At 42.7% G+C, this 21,252-nt stretch overlaps 1 protein-coding gene across 2 annotated transcripts in view; it reads right to left on the bottom strand.

The window, feature by feature from the left end:
• The window catches only part of frmd4a (FERM domain containing 4A), a 77,787-nt gene extending 59,657 nt beyond the window's left edge, over positions 1 to 18,130 (bottom strand). The window contains exon 1 of one of the 2 annotated variants that reach the window (XM_063479814.1): positions 17,719 to 18,130. In XM_063479814.1, coding sequence (XP_063335884.1) covers positions 17,719 to 17,751 — 33 coding nt within the window. In that variant the 5' untranslated portion in view covers positions 17,752 to 18,130. Of the gene's footprint in view, positions 1 to 2,597; positions 3,320 to 17,718 lie in introns of those variants that run through there. The other variant, XM_063479813.1, reaches the window with a different exon arrangement.
• Between the last annotated feature and the right edge of the window lie 3,122 nt (positions 18,131 to 21,252).

Here is a 21,252-nt window from a genome sequence, read left to right as displayed (position 1 = left end):
CTCCCATTGTGACAAGGAAGCGCTTGGTATCGGTACGTCACAGTGTTTGTGCTCCTGGCGGAGTGAATGCTCTCAGAGGCCACAGGCCCTTTGTGACCAAATAGCTCTCCCAAAGATATAAACCAGTGCTTTATGGCTGCTGGAAGCAGAGGAGACGATGGAGACGAAAAAAAAAAAAGCAGAGCAGTGCATTACAGCTGTGATGGAAGCAGTCCCATCCAGCTGAGGTCTTTCTCCTTCAGAAGAGACCGGGGGATGGGGGAGGCGAGAAGGGATGTAGGACTAAGGAAGAGTAGGAGATGGAAGGATTAGTACCGCCTGCAGGCTGTATCATAGATGTGATGTTGGAAGAGATGATTGGGAGGTGTTTGTGGGGTGCACAAGGAGGAGATTCAATTAAACTACACAGGGATTGAATGCATTTTTAATCACGCTGCCTCAGTTGCTGATGTGACAGTCAGCCTTTGTGCTAGATTGCGAGGCATCCTCTGCAAGAGGAGTTGCCATGCCTCCCTGTCTGTGTGTCCTCTCCTCTCCTCATAGCTCAGCAGCACAATGCACAACAGCTCTGGCGTGAGATGATATGATGCCACAAACCAGTATTTCATAGCAACAAGAAAAAAAATCCAATCAGCAGATACAGATCACATTACTGGTTCATTAAATTTCAAAGGAGCACACATGTGTGAGCTTATTTTAACAGTGTTGAATTTAAAAAAACAACAACTTTGCAATTTAAATCCACGATGGTGGTCTCCTTGAATACAGCTGACCCGAAATATCCAGCTTCCTGCAAGCGAATGTGGCGACAAAATAGTGACCTCCTTTTCTAGTAGTAAAAGAGGCTGTGAAGGAAGTTCATTGCCTCGGATCCTCTCAGCTTCCCTGAATCATTCATATGTGCAGCTGTGCTAATGAAAATAGCAGTGAGCCCTTGAATATAGCTGCGCACTTCACTGCTGCTCTAAGCCAGTGAGCAGCATAGATAGGGCTCTGGAGGTCTTTTTCTACCAGAGGATGGAGAACTGCTGTCATTATTCTAATGATCCTTAATTTTCCTATAACGATCCTGGTCTCTGAGCTTAACTGTCCTAATTCACACATACACACAGTCAGACTTATTGAATACACACTTTACAACAAGGACGACTATATACAGTATCACAGGCCTGATCCATAACACCATCTACTGCTGGTAAGTCTTCCAATATAAGTCCTTAATTCCCCCTTCCCTTACTTGATGGTTCATTGAAATAGGCTCACGTCTGCATGTTGTGAGTGTGTGTGTATGCATGCATTGCCATATGCGCATACGTCTAGCCAGCAGTCTGGAATGTGTGCACACAATTTGAATATTTCTCATTTAAGTATGCAAAGTGGCCAGATAACCCTCTGTTTTCCACCCTCTTCCAGCAATTAGAGAAATAAATTAAAAAGCGTTCTAATTAGGATGTTGAGAGGAAATGTAGAGGAAGGAAGCATTTTCCTTACTCCAATTTTTCCATCCCACATGCGGTGCATGAATAATCCAAATCCTGCTCTGGCCATAAACAGTAATCTTTATTGCCATGGTCATAAATCATCCTTTGGATATACAGAAAGAAAATGACCAAATCTCCAAAGTAGTTTGATGGATCCGCGCATACAAAAAAAAAAATCCCAGCATATTTCAGTGACACTGAAGCCCTGTGGCAGCGGATTGAATGCTGATAGTGCTCACTGAATATATATCTCAGGGAAGACAGATTACAGTTCCCTTGAACAGATGCCTGTGCCTGTAAACAATGTTAAAGGGAAACAGCAGCTTAACGACCAAACTCATTACAGCAGCCGGCAGATCAAAGCAACCAGGGATTCTGATGTCACATTTACAAAGTGTGTCTGTCTGTGTGTGTGTGCTGAGGTAGACCATGTAAGCTGCATGTGTTTTTGTATCTAAATGTCTGTGTGGGATGCAGTTCTAGCAGCCCAAAATGCTTTAGCAACCACAGGGATCTGAGTAATCTACCTCTATCCAAGCGTCACAAGCGACAGAAACACGCCTATCACATCCATCAGACTTTCCACCTACTTCTCATTCCTCTTTCATCCCCCATTTCCTCATTCTCGATTCCCAATTCCTTTACTTGGAGATTTCGTTCATTGCTAATCAAAAGATTTATAGCTATCGAGAGATAAATATGAAGGATGCAGACCACAGAAAGTAAGCCCACTGCCTAGATTTAATACTTTCGAGTTAGTTGGACGAAAGCTCCTCATATGCTGAGTTCAAATTTCCAAAGTTTTAAGTCCCTGGGCTAACCTTATGTTGACTCATATATTAGGCCAAGCAGTTCAGGTTATATTCCTGGTCAGCCAATTTATACCATAATTCTCCCTAAGCAGAGAATTTGATGGTTAATAAGCATGTGTTTTCAGCACCAATTAACGACATAGCATCTGGAATGTTGCATGAACATATGTCAGCCCCCATCTCCAGCTGAAATTATGCGCTGGAGAGGTCACCCATATAAAACACAGAGAAGATGGGTATATTAAAGCATTTTTTAAGTGATATTAAAACAATGTTGAGCAAGAGAAACTGTGGAGAAACTTACGAAAACGTCCATAAGCATGTGTTCCAAGGTCACCTCTAAGTCCTCGAGTCGTGCTGAAAGAGTCATCGTTCAACTGATCAACAACCACGGCAAAAAAAAAAAAAGAAGTGATTTTTCTACGAAATACTTAAGCAAAATTCTCTTTCTCTCTTTTATTCAGTTCGCTCATGGGATTAATCCTCATAAATGACTTAAAGAAAGTAATAAAGCCATATCAGCTATATAATATCCAATTCCTCCAAGGAGTTGTGCCAGTAACAGTCCAACTTAACTTTTCAACAATTCACTTTTATTCTCCATCCACTGCAAGATTCCCAAATGGCCAGCTGTAACAAACAAAACTATCTCCAGCAAGTTTGGCTCCCAAATCTCCCTGGACTCCGATTAGTGCACCAAAGCTCCCTAAAAAGAATTGGGCGTCCCGTCAGAGCGCTTCACTTGCTCCACTGAGCAACTTGCAACTACTGGCGGGGATCTGTGACAGACTAGGGTCTTGTAGTCTCCTCTTCACATCTAAGTTATGATCCATGAGAGAAATGAAGACACTGACAACTCCCTGGCAGAGGGAGGGCAGAGGGTGGTCTCACTTTTCTTGCTAGGATGCATAGAGGAGGATGATAGGAGGAGGCGTACGGCTTGATGGGAGAACTGACTCTCAGAGAGGCAACTATTTTGTGACGAAGTCATATGTCTGCCTCACTTTTTTGATATCGCTCTAACATTTTCCAAGTTGTTTGAGTTATCTCTACCCTCTTTTCACATTTCTCTCTCCCCTTCTTGTTCTCTGCGCCTTTTCAGGTCTCTGTCCACAGTGGGCGTCTTTGTGCGGAGGGAGAGCCTGGGGCAGCTGATGCACAGTTCTGGGTGCTCTTGGCTGGGGTCATCCTCTCTCACACTGGGCCTCTCATCAATGGGCCTTTGTGGTAGCCTCATTAAGGGTTGGCCTTGGATGCTGAGGCTCTCATAGACACACAAGGGGGAAAACAAGAGCGATATGGCCTGGATCTATGACTGGAAGCTTATGTAACAGTTGCAGCAGGGGTGGGGTGTGGGTGGGGGGGTGTTGTAGAAGGCAGGGTATGTGGGGGAGACTGGAGGCGGGAGGGGGAGAATAAGGGTGCATAGCCGAGGGGGCAGTAATTCAGTAAGAGGGGAAGGAGAGCAGAAGCGAGGGGAAGCGGGGAGACAGAGGATGTTGGTGGGACACTCCTTGGAGAGTGGTTGTTTCTGTTTTTCTGGCGGGAGCCGGTGGAATGTACCCCCCACCACCACTATTCTGTGTTCATTAACAAGAAAGAGAAAAAAGAGAAAGGCCGGATCAGACTGAAATGAGTTTAGCTGGGCTGGACCAACAAACAGGATGTGACTGCACAGAGGAAGACTTTCTGCATTTACTATCAGAATTCAGGCTACAACAGGAAGCTGGAGAAGATCATAGTAAGAATAAAAAAGTCAGGAAATAAGCCAAAGGACTAATTAAGCAACCAGTTTCAGACATAATAATTAATTAATGTCCCTGCATCGTTTAAGCTGATGGTCACATCCATCTCCAGCTTTTGACTCCACTTTTGACACAAACATCCCTCTCAAAACGTATGTTTCGAGCCAGTCCTCCTCGTCCTGCCCTATTTTCCTAATCCATGCACTCCCAGAATGCCAATGGCCTATGCCCTCTAAACTCTCTTGGGTGTGAGGTCATCATGAACTCATGAACTCATCAGTCCTCACATCAACTCTGCAGTCCAGAGGAGTGGGGTGCAACTCACAGTTTTGCACTGTGATTTGATGTTGTTACGTCCCTGCAAATGAGGTCTGGGGGAAGGGGTGGGGAACAGTAACAAATAGGTCTGGGAAAGAATGAAAAGGAAATCAGACAGAGAGGTTTAGCATAAACACACATATAAGGACACATTCAGACCCCATAATACACACAACTGGGTGTTAAAGAGTGCACATCCATCAGTCCTTTGTTGCCCTCAGGAGGCCATCCCGCCTTCCTGAAGCTCCTAATGCTGACTGCTGTGAATATGTAACACCCATAATAACTTAGAAATATCACTCTAATTTTCATCTGCATGCTGCATGAATTATAAATATCCGCTAGCGTGGTGAAGATTGATAGTATATGACCATTAAGACTTGCGAGGCAGGCAGCTCATGGAGTCCGAATGCCAAGAGGAGTGTAGAGATAGCGGCAGGTAGCCTAGCCAGACCGGCATTTATAATTAGAGAAGAGCTTAACCCCCAACTGAGAGACAACGCAGGACAGCATGTCCCGGTGTGACTCCTTCTTGGCACGAGCAGGGTTAAAACCCAGATTTCTCATAATCTAGACTGTGTGTCTAAGGGAACATAAATGAAGACAGTGGAATGAATCCTCTGTGCAATGTTTTTACGACAGGTGACTCACAGAGAGCTGAATATCTCCTCACCTCTTTGCACCTCTTTGGATAAACCAATTATGTTTCCTCACACACAACTGCACACTCACAGGCACTAATAAATGTGTATACTCGAACATATTGGCATGCGACTGACAAAGGTTTAATGTAAGACTGCTTTGTGTGAATTATCATATGCACAGATATACGAAGACTACCATATATATTCATATGCATATATATGTATATATGTATATATATATATATATATATATATATATACATACATAAGTAGAATTAAATACTAGATACTTCAACAAGCATATTGAACTATATTTAACTGTTATATGCTTTGTCAACCCCTTTAGCTAAAAAGCTGCAGTGTATGCTGTACTTTAATATGAATCAAGCTGGAACAGTGAGATGTTTATTATTTTTTGCAACCATCAGTTTCCTCCTGAAAGCTGACCGTCCCACTAATCCCATAATCAGAAAGAGCACCAGAGTGGCAGCAGTTCAGATTGTGCATCACAAAATGGGCCTTTACCAAGACTCTCCGATTCTTCTTCACACTCAAAGCTCCGAGGACAGTTTTGCTCTTTAAATCTAATTTTAGGCGAGAGTACAGAGCGTGCGCCTGTGTGAGCCTGATTGATCATGATGTCCACCTGGTGTGCAAAATAGGGATATGTGCTAATCAAACTCCTGGCAGCCTTCCAAGTCAGTTGAGGTTTGTATACACACAAGCATTCAAAAATAGTAGGCCCACCTATTCCAGACATGTTGATAAAGCCTCTTAAGCACCTGTCTGCACCTAACTGTCGAAAGAGTTTACTGCCAGCTTTAACATTGGACAGGAAGGCATTTAAGTCCAAGCACTGCACTTTACAAGCTTGCATGCCTGTTGTGGTGACCGCATATGGTTTGACTGGCCAGTTAAACGTCATTGCGTGATGCGTTTTCTCTCTGATTAAAGCTCTAGCAGAAATTTTTACATGATGCAAATGTTTTTGTCTTTTTATCTTTGCTGACAGTTTGTCTCTTTTTCTCTGGGTTATAAACGGCAGGCAGTGCAGATGCAAAGGATTCTGCTAAATCATTCACTTCATCGCTGTTAGTAATGAGAATTTTGCTGTGTCATTCTGCAACCCAAATCTGTCATTCCACAATGCAGTGAATGGCTCTGTGTCTGTCTGTGAGACTGTGTGTATTTGTGTGTGTGTGTGTGTGTTTGCAGCATTTCTAGAAAGACCTGTGAAGAGTGAGGCAGGTGCACGCTACTATTTTATGTCATTCTATCTGCAGTGAAAGTCACCTTGGATTTTAAAGGGACCCATTCACACTCAGACCGCAGAAAATGTCCTTTGAAAGATCTGAGGAGAAAATGAAAAGAACATCTGATATGCGAGGGGATCAGAAGCCATTCACAAGAATAATACACACCTTACACCTTTTCTCCCTTGGTTGGAGCCGCTGTCTTGCTTGTTCTATACACAAGCCACTCGCCACAGAGTAAGTGTGTGCCTTGGATGCACTGAGCAGACAGAATGCGACAGAGGCATATTTTAGGGCCTGGTTGTATGAAGGCACTGGATTGAGTCATGCTCCAGGATTTTCTGCCCCAGTAAACTTAGCCCACTTTACCCAGTGCCGAGGAGACTTCACAGCCTCCGCTATGCAGGGAAACAAACAGAGATAGACGTATTCAACCACACCATAAGAAAACACTGTTTCCTTGATTTAACAATTAACACTCAGTTTAAAAATATGCACGCCCGTCTGCCTGCAACTCTGCCCAACTTTTTATGAATTACTCTAGCATGCAAGCAGCACGCTCACATCAACTTAGGATCAAGACATGCACGTGAGGTGCTCTCCCCCCAAACGCAGCACACACACAGTTGGGAATCTGATTTGTAGCAGTGTGAGCGTTAAATGTTTGATGATACGGCTACATATTTAATCTTTACAGACCGGATCATGGTGGGAAATGGGTTATACACGATTGTACTCCCAATGGAAAACATTGGGTTACTGAGGGGAAAAAAAGAGGCAAACATGGTTTTAAGCTTTTAATATGTTTCTGTGACATCTTAATTGCTGTTTCTAAATTTGGAGACATTCAGTTTAGACATCAATAAGCAAATCTGCAGTTTAAGTAAACATCAGTGTTGAATGCCGGGCATTTTTCAACTCAAATTTATTTTAATGTTTTGAATTGCTTTAGCAACAGAGATTACTGCTGAAACCCCATAAACTAATGTAAGTGTTCCTGTATTGCTCACACCCATGCCACACAGTTCTCATTCTTTAGACCTTTGGCTCGGCCACATTTGTCTACATGCAGGATGCAGCTGTGCTTATAACTCTCGTAAACCTCTCAGCCCGTCGTAACTACACAACTCTCCTCCTTTATAGACATTAAATCATTATGAATGCTCAGGCATGCAGGCCACAAATTAACGAAGCATGTGCATAAACAAATACAAAGTACAAAGAGGATGCACCTGTAAACCCCCCTCCCCCCCCACCACACACACACCCACACGCACACACACATACTCATACTTGCATTTCCTCATGCTTCTAATGAGCTAACATGAACTAGTCATGCTATAACCCTCAACACACATGCATGCTTTCTCCCAGGAGGGCAGTAACCCAAGCCAGACGGTGCCAGCTCCACCTCTTGCTGCAGGCATGGGACTAAGCTGCTTGTTACTGTACAGATGGGCCCCACACCTCTGACAGGTGCTCCGGCTCCACTTCTACCACGCAAACCAATGGCAAATGCACTGCCAAATGACTCAGGCTTTGTCTTTGTTAACGTGCAGAGGAGGAAGGGAAGGAGAGCCCCCCCCCCCCCGGGGTACAAGGAAAGAAAGACGTAATTTGAGGAGATCATCTCCACCTCCTGACATTACTCCAGGCCATCCTTCTCATCATTGCGAAGGGAAAATGTCAAACAACATGGCAGCTTGTGTTTATGGTTTTATTCACTGTATCAGAACTGATAGTCAGCTATTACTCGCCTTATCTTTTAGCAAACACTTCACCTTATTTGTGTTTCTCTGCTGTGCAGAACAAATGGATGGGATGAAAGAAGAATCCAGAAAGGCACTGGGTTTATAGAGAGCGGCAGCCTGATGCCCCCTGGGGCCATAGCCAGACAAACCAGTCACCTCCCACCCTCCTCTGTCTTTGTCCTTGCTACACCTCCTCATCTGTACCCCAGTCAAAGAAAAGATGTGCTGTGACAGACAGTGCTTGATCACTCCTGGGTCTGTCCAAGCCAGGGTTGCGTCCCATGATATTTACCACGCATTTACATTCAGAGCCAACTATTGCCATGGGAACAGAGGTGCTATGCAAACTATGAAAGGGAAAGGAAGGAATAAAATGGTATAAGCTGACCACATGAAACATTAAGGACTGGAGGGAGACGAGAGAAAGTCTACTGGGAGGGAACATGGGGGGCAAATCCCACGTAATTGCCCCTCTAGCAGACAGCAGGGGTAATAGGATGGCCACTCAGTCACTGACACAGCTCATAATTATTAATCAAGCTCAGCGTTTAACATATGCTCCCCCCTTTCAATCCTCACTCACTGGCGCCCCATCATTTTCCTCTCTTGATTTCACTTGTTTTTCGTGCTCTTCTTTCCACTCACTGTCTCTCTCGTGAACAGCAGGAGATACAGGATGAGGTCATTAATTATATACCTCACTGTTCTTCAGTCACCACACACACATCTGATCTCCTGTTCTGAACCTCGGTACTCCACAACCACTGTGTTGCTGAGAAAGTTGTGATGACAATGATGAAAGGAAATGTGGTGTACAGTTTTGCTCTTATCTGAACCAAACAGCCAGCGCTCATACACAGCAGAGCAGCAGACCACTGCCGATTAGAGCAGAGGGTCTCTGCTTATTGGCCCCATACATCAGAAAGGACACAATGAACAGCTGACAGCTGCAATCTAAAGCAACATCAGGAGTTTTTTTCTTTCTCTCGCCTTCTTGATGGTTACCGATGTGAAGAGGAACTTCAAACCCTCATATCCGAAAATGAAGTACTAACACAACTTCAGGGCCCAGAGGAAGTGCTCTTCCTCAGGTGGACTTTCAAGTGCTGAGCTTGTTATTTAGAGGAACCTTGGGAAAGGTTAGGAATCCCATCGCACAGCACACTCTGGTGGTAAGAGGGTGGAATGCACTGCATAGGTGAAAGTAGTGTAAATGGTGAATAAATGAAGACAAACAGCTTGTGTGAATGTATTTAAAGCAAATCGGGAAAAAAATACACTTGAAAAAAGGCACAGCAGATAAAAGCTCATCTAGAGATCCACAACAGCAACATTTCTACAGGGCGGTTACCACTGAACTCACCTGGCAGCTCTAAGAAACAACAAACATTTGCTCTCAAGAACTTTTTTATGTTTTAGGTATTTGTACTGCACTATTATTTCTAAGCTGCTCAATTCAATGCCAAGGTACATAATAATACCCAACATCCACCTGCACCCACTTTAGAAACCCGTTAGACGACATTTCATGTAAGATTGATGGCGTACTGAATAAAAGAAGTTGGACTCGTCTTCATGATCTGCTTTTTACTTTTGTGTGTTATTAGACACTTCCTTGGTTTTGTTCAACCTTTGCACAAGTGCTGACATGCATTTTGAGCATTATGCATGTCCTGTGTTTAACAAAACGTTACTGGGAGGTTAATGGTTAGCAATGATATTTATCAGTATTTACCAGAATTAGTGCATCAACCTTTGCCGGTGCGTGTGTCTGTGTGCGTGTCTTAAATGTTATTCTGTAATTGCAAGCAAATTAAAGTAGAAGGGTTAAATCCAGATGTTTTCCATATAAAAATATATATCTACATTAACTTGTGCCGTTTTATAACTACATATATTAATTTAAATCACTTGAAAAAACACACACAGAAAAAGATGTACATGCAAACAAAGCACACAGCAAATAACACCAGCTGCTGCTGAAAACCAGACACATCCGCATACAAACACCTCAAGACGTTTATTAATGGCCTTAACTGCAATGGCAGATGCTCACATCTGTTCAGAAGAAAATGCACATCCGTGTATGTGCAGACACAAATACACTCAGGGGTGAGTTATAAATCTGACACATGTCACCTTTAATTGCTCTAACAAGCCATAATGAGAGCATCAGAGGTCAGAGAGACACTTAGGATGATGTAAATATTCCTAGGAGGATGGATGAGCATCAATCTGGCAATGCTGATTTCATATTTTGGTTTAATTCAGCGTAATGGCAGCTGTCTACGCAGGGGAGAAGAGAGGTAATAGGATACCTGGCAAACACTGCACAGAGTCCACAGATTGAAAAGGATTGGTGGAATGAATAGAAATGTAAAATAAAACACCCAGCATTTAGACCGCTTATGCAATAAGCAGTAAAATGCATGGTTTTTATTTAAGGGAACTCAAAGGTTTTATGTCTTAGTCCTAACTGAGAATTGTCAAGGGGTCTTGAAGAACCCCCTACCCCCTCCAAGTCCAGTCTGTGACTATAAGCAGATTCTTTCCCCTTCTTTATCCCGCCAACGTTACATCTTTCCTTCTTTTTCTCCATCCATTCATCCTCCTATCTATCAGTTTTTCTAAGCAGTCCTGAACCCACTCCTCCCAGCCCCACTGCTAGGAAACTGACAAGCCAACATCAATTAAGCTGTCTAGTGGCACCGCATGGGTCCATATGTCTGGGGCTGTACACATAGATGTTATGGAGCATGCAAATTGACCAGTGTGCATGCCTGTGTTTGGGGATGTGCACATTTTGAGTCTACAATGCATCTGTATGCAAAAGCGCTCAATGTCTTTGTCTCCTTGAGCAGCCATGTACATAAATCATGAATTAGCCATTAGCACACTAGAGCGTAAAAAACGCAAATGTAAAACTGTTAAATGCTGTTTGATTAAAGACATTTGGAAAAAAACAAGAAGGAAGCTTCACTAAACCTAAAAGGAAACAAGTGAACTTAAAATTCTACTAGAAATCTTCATAAAGTGCAAAACTGTATTTTGGTCAACAGACCTAAATACTGTTTTATGGTAACTGAATTTGAAAAAGACAGTGTTTGTTTCGTTGTTGTTTTTTGTATTTGTGTTTATCATCCTTTTTTTTTTTTTTTTTTTTTTTTTACAAATTCGTAAGGGCACATTTGGTGTGCTCTGCAGTTTTTATTGACGCATCGAGTCGAGTGGATTCAGTTTCTTCTTTTTATCTGCTAGAAAAAAATTCACCATGAGGCAATATCCTAAATGGATCCCCAAGCAAACAGCCATCAGCACAGCAATATAATCCTTTGCAGCTTCACATTTGCTGCTTTGACAATTAAGCTTATCCAGGTTAGAAGCCAGAAACTCCACAGCCACAGGCTGAAATTGAGACTCTGCCGCGCGGTGGTGGTGGAGTGATTGCAACTTTCTAATAAAGCTGGAATTCCTCAGTGCATGCGAATGGGTCAGAATGGTGCAACTGTGATTTATTTATTTCTTAACACCATTACAAATACAAATAAGTATGCCTCTTTTCTCTCTCTACCTCTCACCTCAGGGCAGTTATATGGTCAGCCAATCAAATCTAGACCTGCTAGTAACCGCTGCAAGCTTACTCTCTTCATATATAAAAGGTCACAGTTCAGAGCCCAGGGGAAGACATATAGGGTGGCTTAAAGTATGGGTGTAATGGGCTAGAAATGGTGAGTCTATGATGGTGCAGAGGGGAAAATGACAGAGGAGGTGGAAGAAGTGCTTAAGTGTGTATGACTAGAGGAGATAAGAAAATGATTTATGGTTTCAGGGGGAAAAAATAAAACTCTTATTTCCTTTGTAAGAGTATGCATGAGTATTTGTGTATTTATAAAATTCATCTGTGCTACATAGCTCAGATGAGTGAGCTACATAGCTCTATCTGTTCAGCTACATAGCTGAACAGATAGGGTGATGTATGATACCTCTTAGAGCCAGTGTCACCCACTGTAGGAATTCTGACACTACTAATCCTCTGTAGGTTCATTAGAGATACTTGTGTGGTTGAGCAGTGGTGATTACATTCTAATACAGGAAATATAGCATTACATTTGCCATTTGGATTGTCTAAAGGCTTACGGCAGTGCAGTCAATGTCTCTTGAGATGCTATTCTATATAAGTACATAGATAGAGTCAATATCTAATAATGGGACTGCTGCAGGCTTTTTTATTTTAAAAGATAGGGTTTAAACACTGACAAAAATAAATGCACCACGCTATAGCGAAATTATCTTTACGACGGTTCTCGTGTTATGTGCTCTACCTATCTATGTGAAGACTAATTCTGCCCTCCCATCTTTCAATTGCCTTTCTGTGAAATTATTTAAAAAAACGCCTCTAGACTAATGACAGCCAATGAAGTAGAAAATCTGCACCCCGCGTTTCCATGACAACATCAAGTGCTTGGTTTGCTTCTCCAGTTGTTCAATTGCGCCCTGATTGATCTCATCGTTTGGAACTCTTCAAGGGGACAAGAGCACATTTGACATGCTTGACACCAAAGGGTACGCTCAAATGCACACACATTTACACGACCAGAGGTGGCGCATGGCCGCCGGGCTGCGTCTTCAAAAATGGGGAAAGAGACGTTCAGCAGAGAGGAAACGCTTCAAACAGGGAACTGTGGGAGGAGGACTCTCTCAACACGGCATCCCGCTGATCTAATCTTACTCTGCAGAGCAAGAGTTGAGCCTCTTTTTATCTTAATCTGCCTCTCTGCATGTCATCAGTGCACGGGTGTTGCAGGTGGGTTTGTGAATTTTTGTGAATTAACAGAAGCTAGTAAGCTAAGGATAATATATAGCTAATAAAGTTCACATATATATATATATATATATATATAAATAATAATCTTTAAAGTATTATCGGAGCACTAGGTGGGGTGACTCCCAAACTAGGCGAGTGGCTCCAGCAGATCCCAGGAACAACATCATGTCTCTGTCCAGATCTCTGTCCAGAAGAGCACAGTCCTAGGAACAACTAAGATACTGCGCAGGACCCTCAAACTCCCAGGCCTCTGGTAGAGGACCCGAGCTTGAAGGATTGACCACCTGCAGGGGCGAGTGGGGAATATATATAATAATATCAATAATAATCTTTAAAGTATTATCACCATATACAGATGTGTGAGGCAAAGCATATACAATATCATTTGCGCCTTATACAATTATCAGAGCTGTTGTGTACCTTTTGTCCAAATGGGACAGCGTTTCAGTACAGGAATAACACAGCAAGTAGTTGCACTCTAACATTACCTGTGATTGTATTCTACATCATTCAACATTGTAAAATGACATTTAAGAACCTTAAAATGCACAAACATAACAATAGAAATGTGGCTGAAGAGGTGTGCCATTTATACACAGCCCCATGATATCATAGGGCAGCAGCGCAGCTGTTTGTACTTCAGCAAAAAGCTATAATCACAACATAAAATCCAATGTAGCCCATAACTGAGATTTCCCTTGACAGTGCATTTATTAGGCTAAGATGATGACAGCTGGGAGATGTGGCTCTACATTCAGTGTACATGTAACTGTGTGTGTGTTTGCGTATGTGTGTTCATGTGTGTGTGTGTGCCTCAGAACCCCAGCATGTGTGTTTGTTTGCATTTGCCCCATGTGGTTTCAGCAACCAGACATCCCTCTGCTGCGTACTTTGGCCTTTAAATGCTGCCAGCTAACCTGCTGTTCATTGAGAGAGAGAGAGAGAGAGAGAGAGAGAGAGAGAGAGAGAGAGAGAGAGAGAGAGAGAGAGAGAGAGGACTGAGCAGGCTGCCAAATGCAGCCCCACCTTTTGCTGCAAATCTGAAGCCCACCATCCTGGCCTTTCACTCGTAATTATATTAACCCAGACAGCGAGGTCGGCTTCAGGCATGCACGTCTGGTCACTTCTCTTTCAGCTGCTTTGTCCCCAAACCAGTCTAAGACCTTAGCCAGGTAGGTGGATGAATGGAGAGATAGAACATGGAGAACACAACAATTTGGGGGGGGGGGGGGGGGGGGGGGGGGGAGTGCATCCTCAGGGAGGGAGGTGTGTGGGTGTGTGTGTGTTATTTAAACTGGCTATTCTTTAATGGACTAAGTGCATGTTTGCAGAAGAGTGTGTGTGCATGTGCAAGCCCATGGCCATTTTTCTAATGGCACCATCTGTCATGGGCATCTGGACAAACACAGACACACACTCACAGATATACACACACACACATATTAGGGCTGAAGGATTCGGGGAAATATCGAATTCTGATTTTCTTCAAAGCTACTGCAGTCCTGTTTAGATTTTTAGTAAAATGGTGCACGTCTGTATTCACCATGTGACCACATTTGTTACTTTTTGGATTTTTGAGACATTGCGATGAGATCCTATCAAAACATTAATTGCTCTACATTTTAATGCAAGCATGATAAAAAAACAAATGTTTTTTAATTATCAAAGAGCATACGCTCACACACACACACACGCCCAAATTCTCATGCGAAGAAATACAACCAGTTGAGGAAAGAGCCTGGAGATGAGAGAGGCAGTGACATAGTGGTGAAAGAGAGAGTGAACTAAACAACATGAGTGAGAGAGGAAGAGCAGAGGAGTCTCTCTGATTAGACTGAGAGAGCATTGACAGGGTTAATCTCTAGATAACTACTCCTCATTGATCCACTAACACACAGGAAGAGCTGATTGGAGAGAGGATACATAAGACACACACACCCGCACATTTACGCCGTACTGTGTGCACAAAGCGTGCCCTATAAAAGCACACACGGTCTCCAGAGAAAGATTTCTATGAAGTTTGAGCTCCTTGTTCTACTGACCTATATGCATATATTAGACACACGAAGGGGAAACCTACAGGGAACTCTATTTTTCTTTTTAGGAGTCTGTGAGCGCATCTTTCGGGTTTGCAAGGGCCAACAGAATCTGGATGTACCCTCAAGTCTCTGGTTTACAAAAAAACAAAAAAAACAAGAAGAGGACAATGCGCAGAGTTAAGATAAAGTTTGGAAATTAAGTGCAGTGAGATATTTGTCCTGACTAAAATAAACTGCAACTGTAAGAGCACATTAAAAGACACAGAGAAAATATAATAGCAAGGAGTACATGTGAGCAAAGTTTATGGACTGGCTACTAACAAGCTACTTTTTTCAGATTCCCCTCAGGATTACTTTGCTTACTGCATCCTGTATGCAATGTGTGTGTGTGTGTGTGTTGACCTGTTTTTCTGCTGCATGTAACTATGCACAGGCAACACAGACGCACAGCTCACTGATGCTTATTTTATTTCATTTTCCTGCATCAGTGCCCATTACTGTCATCCAAATAAAGAAAGAGAGTGCACATGGAAAAAAAACTTGCTGGATTGAAGTAGAGAGAACAGGAGCTTTGGGGAGATATGACTACAGCTCTTCTAAAGGCCACTCGATAGCTGACACGGCCATCTCAGCACAATTTCCCCATTTTAGTGAGCTGAGGATTAGGAATAGTGGAGCTTTTACAGGCTATAGCTGTTCCAATCTCTTATTAGGTGTTGAACATCTTTTTGCACACCCTTGGAGTAAGATTCAGAAAGAATGAACTATTTAGTGGCTAAAATGGTCCTAAATGGGATAGCAGATGCTATTTTTTCTTTTCTGTTTCTTTTATTTACTTCAGGTGCAGTATTTGCTGTTAGAGTAGATGGCTCCACTTCTGTTGAGAAACAACACAGCATTACGCTGCTTCTGAAAACAAATATCTGGGATTTATTACCTTCCGTACTGTTCCTGAAAGCCACAAATCAAAACTCCTGCTTTCACTACATACGTCCTTTTATCTCAGAGGGTGAGAGTAAGTGTATTAAGATGAGATTATGCAGCATAAACTTTGACAGACTCCTGCACTGGTTCATCACGCTGTGATTCATAAATCCACTGAAAGTGACTTTGATGCCAAAACAGAGATACCCACATCAACTGTGGGGCATGTGAAGCTCAATGTGGCTGATGAAGATAAATGCAAAAGTCATTTAGTTATTGAAAATGATTCCAACAGCTCTGTGGCAAATCTGGCCAGGGTGGCAGACAGCACAGATATAGCAGACTTGATTCGGCGCCATATCTTTGAAGCCAAGTCTATCTCCAAACAGCCCGCTAACACTCCTCTTTGGATTAAATCACGGGCCGATCTGCAAATACCAATTACATCGCTCGCATTAACTGCCAAATACACGACAAGGGGCAGACAGACAGGCAGACGGACAGGTGGGCAGACAAAAAGGATGGAGAAGCAAGAAAGATCTGGCTTAAAATACCAGAAGAATTTTGGCGAATCCACATGCACATGGGAAAAGAAAAAAAGGGTCAAAACTCCCACTGAAAAGAAGAGAAGGAGTGTGAGTTGTAAAGGCGTGAGAGGGAAGGTGAGCAGACGGGGGTACTCATGTGTGACAACCCCATCAGGTCATCCCAGTGTCTCAAACCTTTCAGCATCTTCGCACATCGAAGCTTGTGTGGGAGTCATAATAGGGCGTATGAACTATACCTGCAGGTTACAACAGGAACAAACAGCCTATTACAATGTATGCAAATTCTCACATGTATGGGAATTTATTTTATGCTGCACGGGTCGGTACCAGTGGTGATAAAATGAGAAGGGGGATGGGAGGAATGTATCACAGAGCTGAGTGCTGCTAAATCATCTTTGTCCTCCCAGGAAGGGGGAGCAGGTAAAACAGTAACAGAGGGTCCAGCTAATAAGTTATTTATTTCCTGCGCCTGATTTAGTGTTGGATCGATGGCTGCTAAGAAACTTCTACAAAATCATTCCCATCTCCTGCAAAAATAATGCAATAATGCTTTTATAAACATTAATAACACAATATACTGTATGTATTTAGTAACACAAACTGCCATCCAGAATTAGTAGCAGGGTCAAAATGTACCAGGAATCAAACACCTCTCAGTCGCGATTACTGTCCTCACATTGGTGCTGGATAAACTCCCTGGTACTGTATGTTCTAAATTAACACACAATCACTAACATAGGCAGGCACATATAATTTACTTCTCTCATAAGCCTTTTCTGTGTGCTTCAGGCACAATCACTGTCCAACAGATGCTGAGCACAGGGTACAGCCTATAGTCAACTATGCCGGACAGGGACATGAGTAACTAATACAAAAGGTCATGTTTAACGGGAACAATAGTGAAAGGCCACTTTCAGATATTCATCCAATTCACTGCACAGCTCCTCCCTTGCACCTCTTTCTCTGCTCCTTCTCTACCATAAATCAAAAGGCCAGTGGTTTGTACTGAATGGAGATGGGCACCACTTTGAAAACACTGAGTCATTCTTTCAAAGCAATCCCTTGTTAATCTGTTCACACACACACACACACACACACACACACACACACACACACACACACACACACACACACACACACAAACACACACAGACTGCATGCAAACTGAAACTGAATTTCAGGTTTAACATTTTTACCTACACACCAAACTGAGACGTGCGTCTCCCACTCTCTCCCTGCATCCTGCCTACAGTTTCTGATTTATTTCAGCAATCAGGCAGCTTTTAGGGCACGCTATCTCACTCTATGCTATTCTGGTGATGGATTCCTGTGGAAGAAACAGCGTGTGGGATGCTCTGCAATCCCCATGGTGACTTACCCGCGTCCTCATTGGAGACAGCAGTCCCTCCATAGTTGATGAGGTTGGTTCCAGTGGGCTCGGGCCCCTCTCGATTGTGTCACCGTATTATTCCAGTCCGCAAATAGATCCTGTTAGAAACGCTGTCTCATCCTCAGAGCGAACATCTCTTCTACAACACAGCTCCCTACCCACCCAGAGAGCCCAGCGCTCTGACAGGCTCACAGAGAGAGCCAGTGTCTGTATGTGTGTGAGTGCAAGCATATAGACACACACACACACACAGAGGGAGGCAGCAGGAGAGAGGGCAGTGCCAAACTCCCAGTGCTTGTCCTCCTTCCGCCAACCTGTCAGTTGGTGTGGATCTTCCCGTACAAAACAGTGTGGCTTTAACGTGCAATGTCCACGGAAGGTTGCCCTCTCTTTCTGTCTCTCTCTAACTCTCTCCCTTTCTCCTTGGCTTTCGTTCTCCCCCCCTCTCTCTCTCTCCCGCTCTCTCTCTCTGCCTATCCTCTTCTCTCTCCCTCTCCCTCAGTGCCTCCAGCTACATTTGTTCCCTTCAATGTGGCAAATGATTGCAGGTTTTTTTCTCTCTCTCTATGGTACAGCTCTCCTGGTAGTGCTCTCCCTCTGCTTGCACTCTGATCCCTCTGTCCGCTTGTCTTGCTACCTTGGACATATCCCCCCATCTCCCATAATGCCCTTTTGTGGATCTTCCTGCTGACTGTCAACTCTGTGTTCCCGCCCAAGCTGGGGGGGGGGGGGGGGGGGGGGGGGGGGGGTGTCAGACAAAATGTACATTTATAGTACGTGTAAAAAAAGGATTAAAAAAAGAGAGAGAGAAAAGAAAGCGACAAGAGGGCACTCCTGGGTCTCCTATTGTCCCTACAGACAATAGTGGCTCTTAATCGCCTAGCAACCTGATCACCCTCTTTTCTCTTAACAGACAAGGCATGAGTCACTCTCTAGACACACAAGTACACACACAAACCCTGTCCCTCCTTTCCTGGCATGCCCACGCTTACACAGCTACACCTGCACCAAAGCCCACAGTATATATTCATAGCATGTGACAGGTCATCCGGTATATTGTGTTACGGCAGCGCTTTGGTGCTGTGATGTTCTCGTTTACGGAAAGCTTTTGGCTTTCTCTGTGTGACAGCAAAGGTGGATTAATGAGTGTTTCTGGACGCGCATCTTAGATTCAGTCTGTTGTTGCTCTATTACAGCATTACAGCGTTATTCCCCGTTATAAATGGATGAAAATGTGAACAAATCATCACCTCTGCTCTGAGTTGCATCTCGCCGTTGCCATGGCAACAATGTCCGTTAGGGTGGGCGCACGCAGAGGCGGTGGGATAATTCTAAATAAATAAATAAATACATGGAATAAATAAATAGATAAGCAAATCACTCCTGTGCCTGCTGCCTTTCCTCAGTCACACCAGCTGGATCAAACTATGCACTTAGAAGACATCAGTGGTTCAAATGGCTGCCTGCTGACTTCAACAAGCCTTTATACCTGGAATGCAATTGAAGCACTCTGCCTCTCCCTGTTTCTTATCCTTGCTTCTTGTAATTGACCCAGATAGGCCCAAAAAAGAATCAAATTAACTCAGATGATCGCTATATAATTTATCTTTGAGGATTCCTCATTAGCTTTTGTCTACAGCATAACATATCCTTGCCACTCCACAGTCCTAACCTTTAAATTTACAATGCCTTTCTGATAAAAAACAGTAAGAGAACAATAGTAACTTTTTATATATACCACCATTAACAATACACTTTACAAAGTGCTGTAAAAGAAGTGAGGAAAAAGAGGAATCTGCTTTTAAATTAAAGAAAGAAACAGAAATCCAACACAAAATGATAAATGGAGGGGCTGTTTAAAATTAACAATAAAATGACACATTATATTATACTGACAAAATGTCAATATTAAAAAAATATCAATAAAAGAATGAAATGAATAAAAACACTTTTTTAAAAGCAAGGCAACTGTAAAATCCTAGATGATTAGACAGCCGATTAAGGACCATAAAAAAAATGAAATGAAAGCAAAAGTATTCAAATTGACCTAAGAGTATTTAAATTGACCTAAAGGACATCACTGACGTTGTGAGCGTTATCTCCTCAGGCAGGCTGTTCCAAAGCTGAGGAGCCCTGATGGCAAAATCAGTCATCTTTAGATTTAAGCCCTGAGCACCTCAAATTAAAAGGCTGTGAACTGGTTCATACGGGCACATCGGCATTTTTGACCCAAATCTGCTTTAAAATTGGTCAATAAAATCTCAGAATCAATTCTGAAACACACAGAGGGCCAATGGAGAAAAGCCAAGGAAAAGCGTGTTAAACAAATGGTTCTAAACACTCTTAATGTGTGCTGAAGTGGAGATAAGAGGAATAATTCCATTTATTACGTCTAACTTTAACACATCAGGCAAAATACATCCACTGCACTCTTCCGTAACATAATTTGGTCAAAGTGCATCAATATGTGTGTCTTCAGGTACATTTACATCCCAGTAGCAGTTAATCAATGGCCAAGTGATTGATTTGTGTCGACAAGCTGAAATCCTGCTGTGACCACTACACCATCAGATATCCACTGCACCGATGAAAAAGCAGATAAACTGGAATCTGCTGTCAAAGTTCAGCATTGATCGCAGCCTAGCCTGGACAGCGCAGACATTTAAGCACAGCAATGTATGGACATTATCACCAATGTGGTCCTATTATGTTTGTGTATGAACAACAAGCATTGTCAAACTGATTTTATCGTTAATGCAAAGACTGAGGTTGCACAAGAGTCTTCTCTGTACTACGCCATCACAAACATAAATATATGCTTAATAAAAGCACTGCTCGGGGATCCATAAGGTTGAAATTTATGCAATATTTATAGCCACTGAGCTACTTACCATCTAATTAAAAAGGGATAACATTCAAAGTCATGAATTTCATTAATGAAGCATATATAAACAAAAGATTTCCCTCGGGAAAACACTCCTCGGTTCACTTAACATAAGACAATTTACTACTTCACACGGAACATTGCCATGACACCACGCGACCGTATCGCTGCACATGCTAACAAATTCACACGCCTCAGTGACATGAAACAGACACAGATGAATAAACATAAACAGACAGTGCAGACACACACTGTATCAATCGCTAATTCTCTAAAACACCAGCTTATTGATGAGGTGAAAATTGTCAGGCGCCGCAGAGGTCTCTATAGGGAGGCAAAGAGAGGAGCTCAAATTGCATTAATAAGATGACCTCTGACCTCACAGCAGGCTCTTAAATGTAAGTTTATACATAAATCTAGAGCGCATTTGCACCTGAAAATTATTTTATTTTCACAGCAATTTTTCACAGTTTCTGTTTCTGTTAGTCTCTTTATTAAATATATATTACTACTCTGGCTAAATAAAAATTTTTTTTTGAGGGGACAATAAAAATTCATCGAGGCATAAGGTTGAAGTGCTTTTTTTTTTTTTTTAACCAGACTATATGTGCCGTTCCAGGCAAGCCCTACTGTCATTC

This window comes from Pelmatolapia mariae, linkage group LG7 (assembly GCF_036321145.2).
Source record: "Pelmatolapia mariae isolate MD_Pm_ZW linkage group LG7, Pm_UMD_F_2, whole genome shotgun sequence".
Taxonomy (NCBI): Eukaryota; Metazoa; Chordata; class Actinopteri; order Cichliformes; family Cichlidae; genus Pelmatolapia; species Pelmatolapia mariae.
This window is presented reverse-complemented; position numbering and strand designations above follow the sequence as displayed.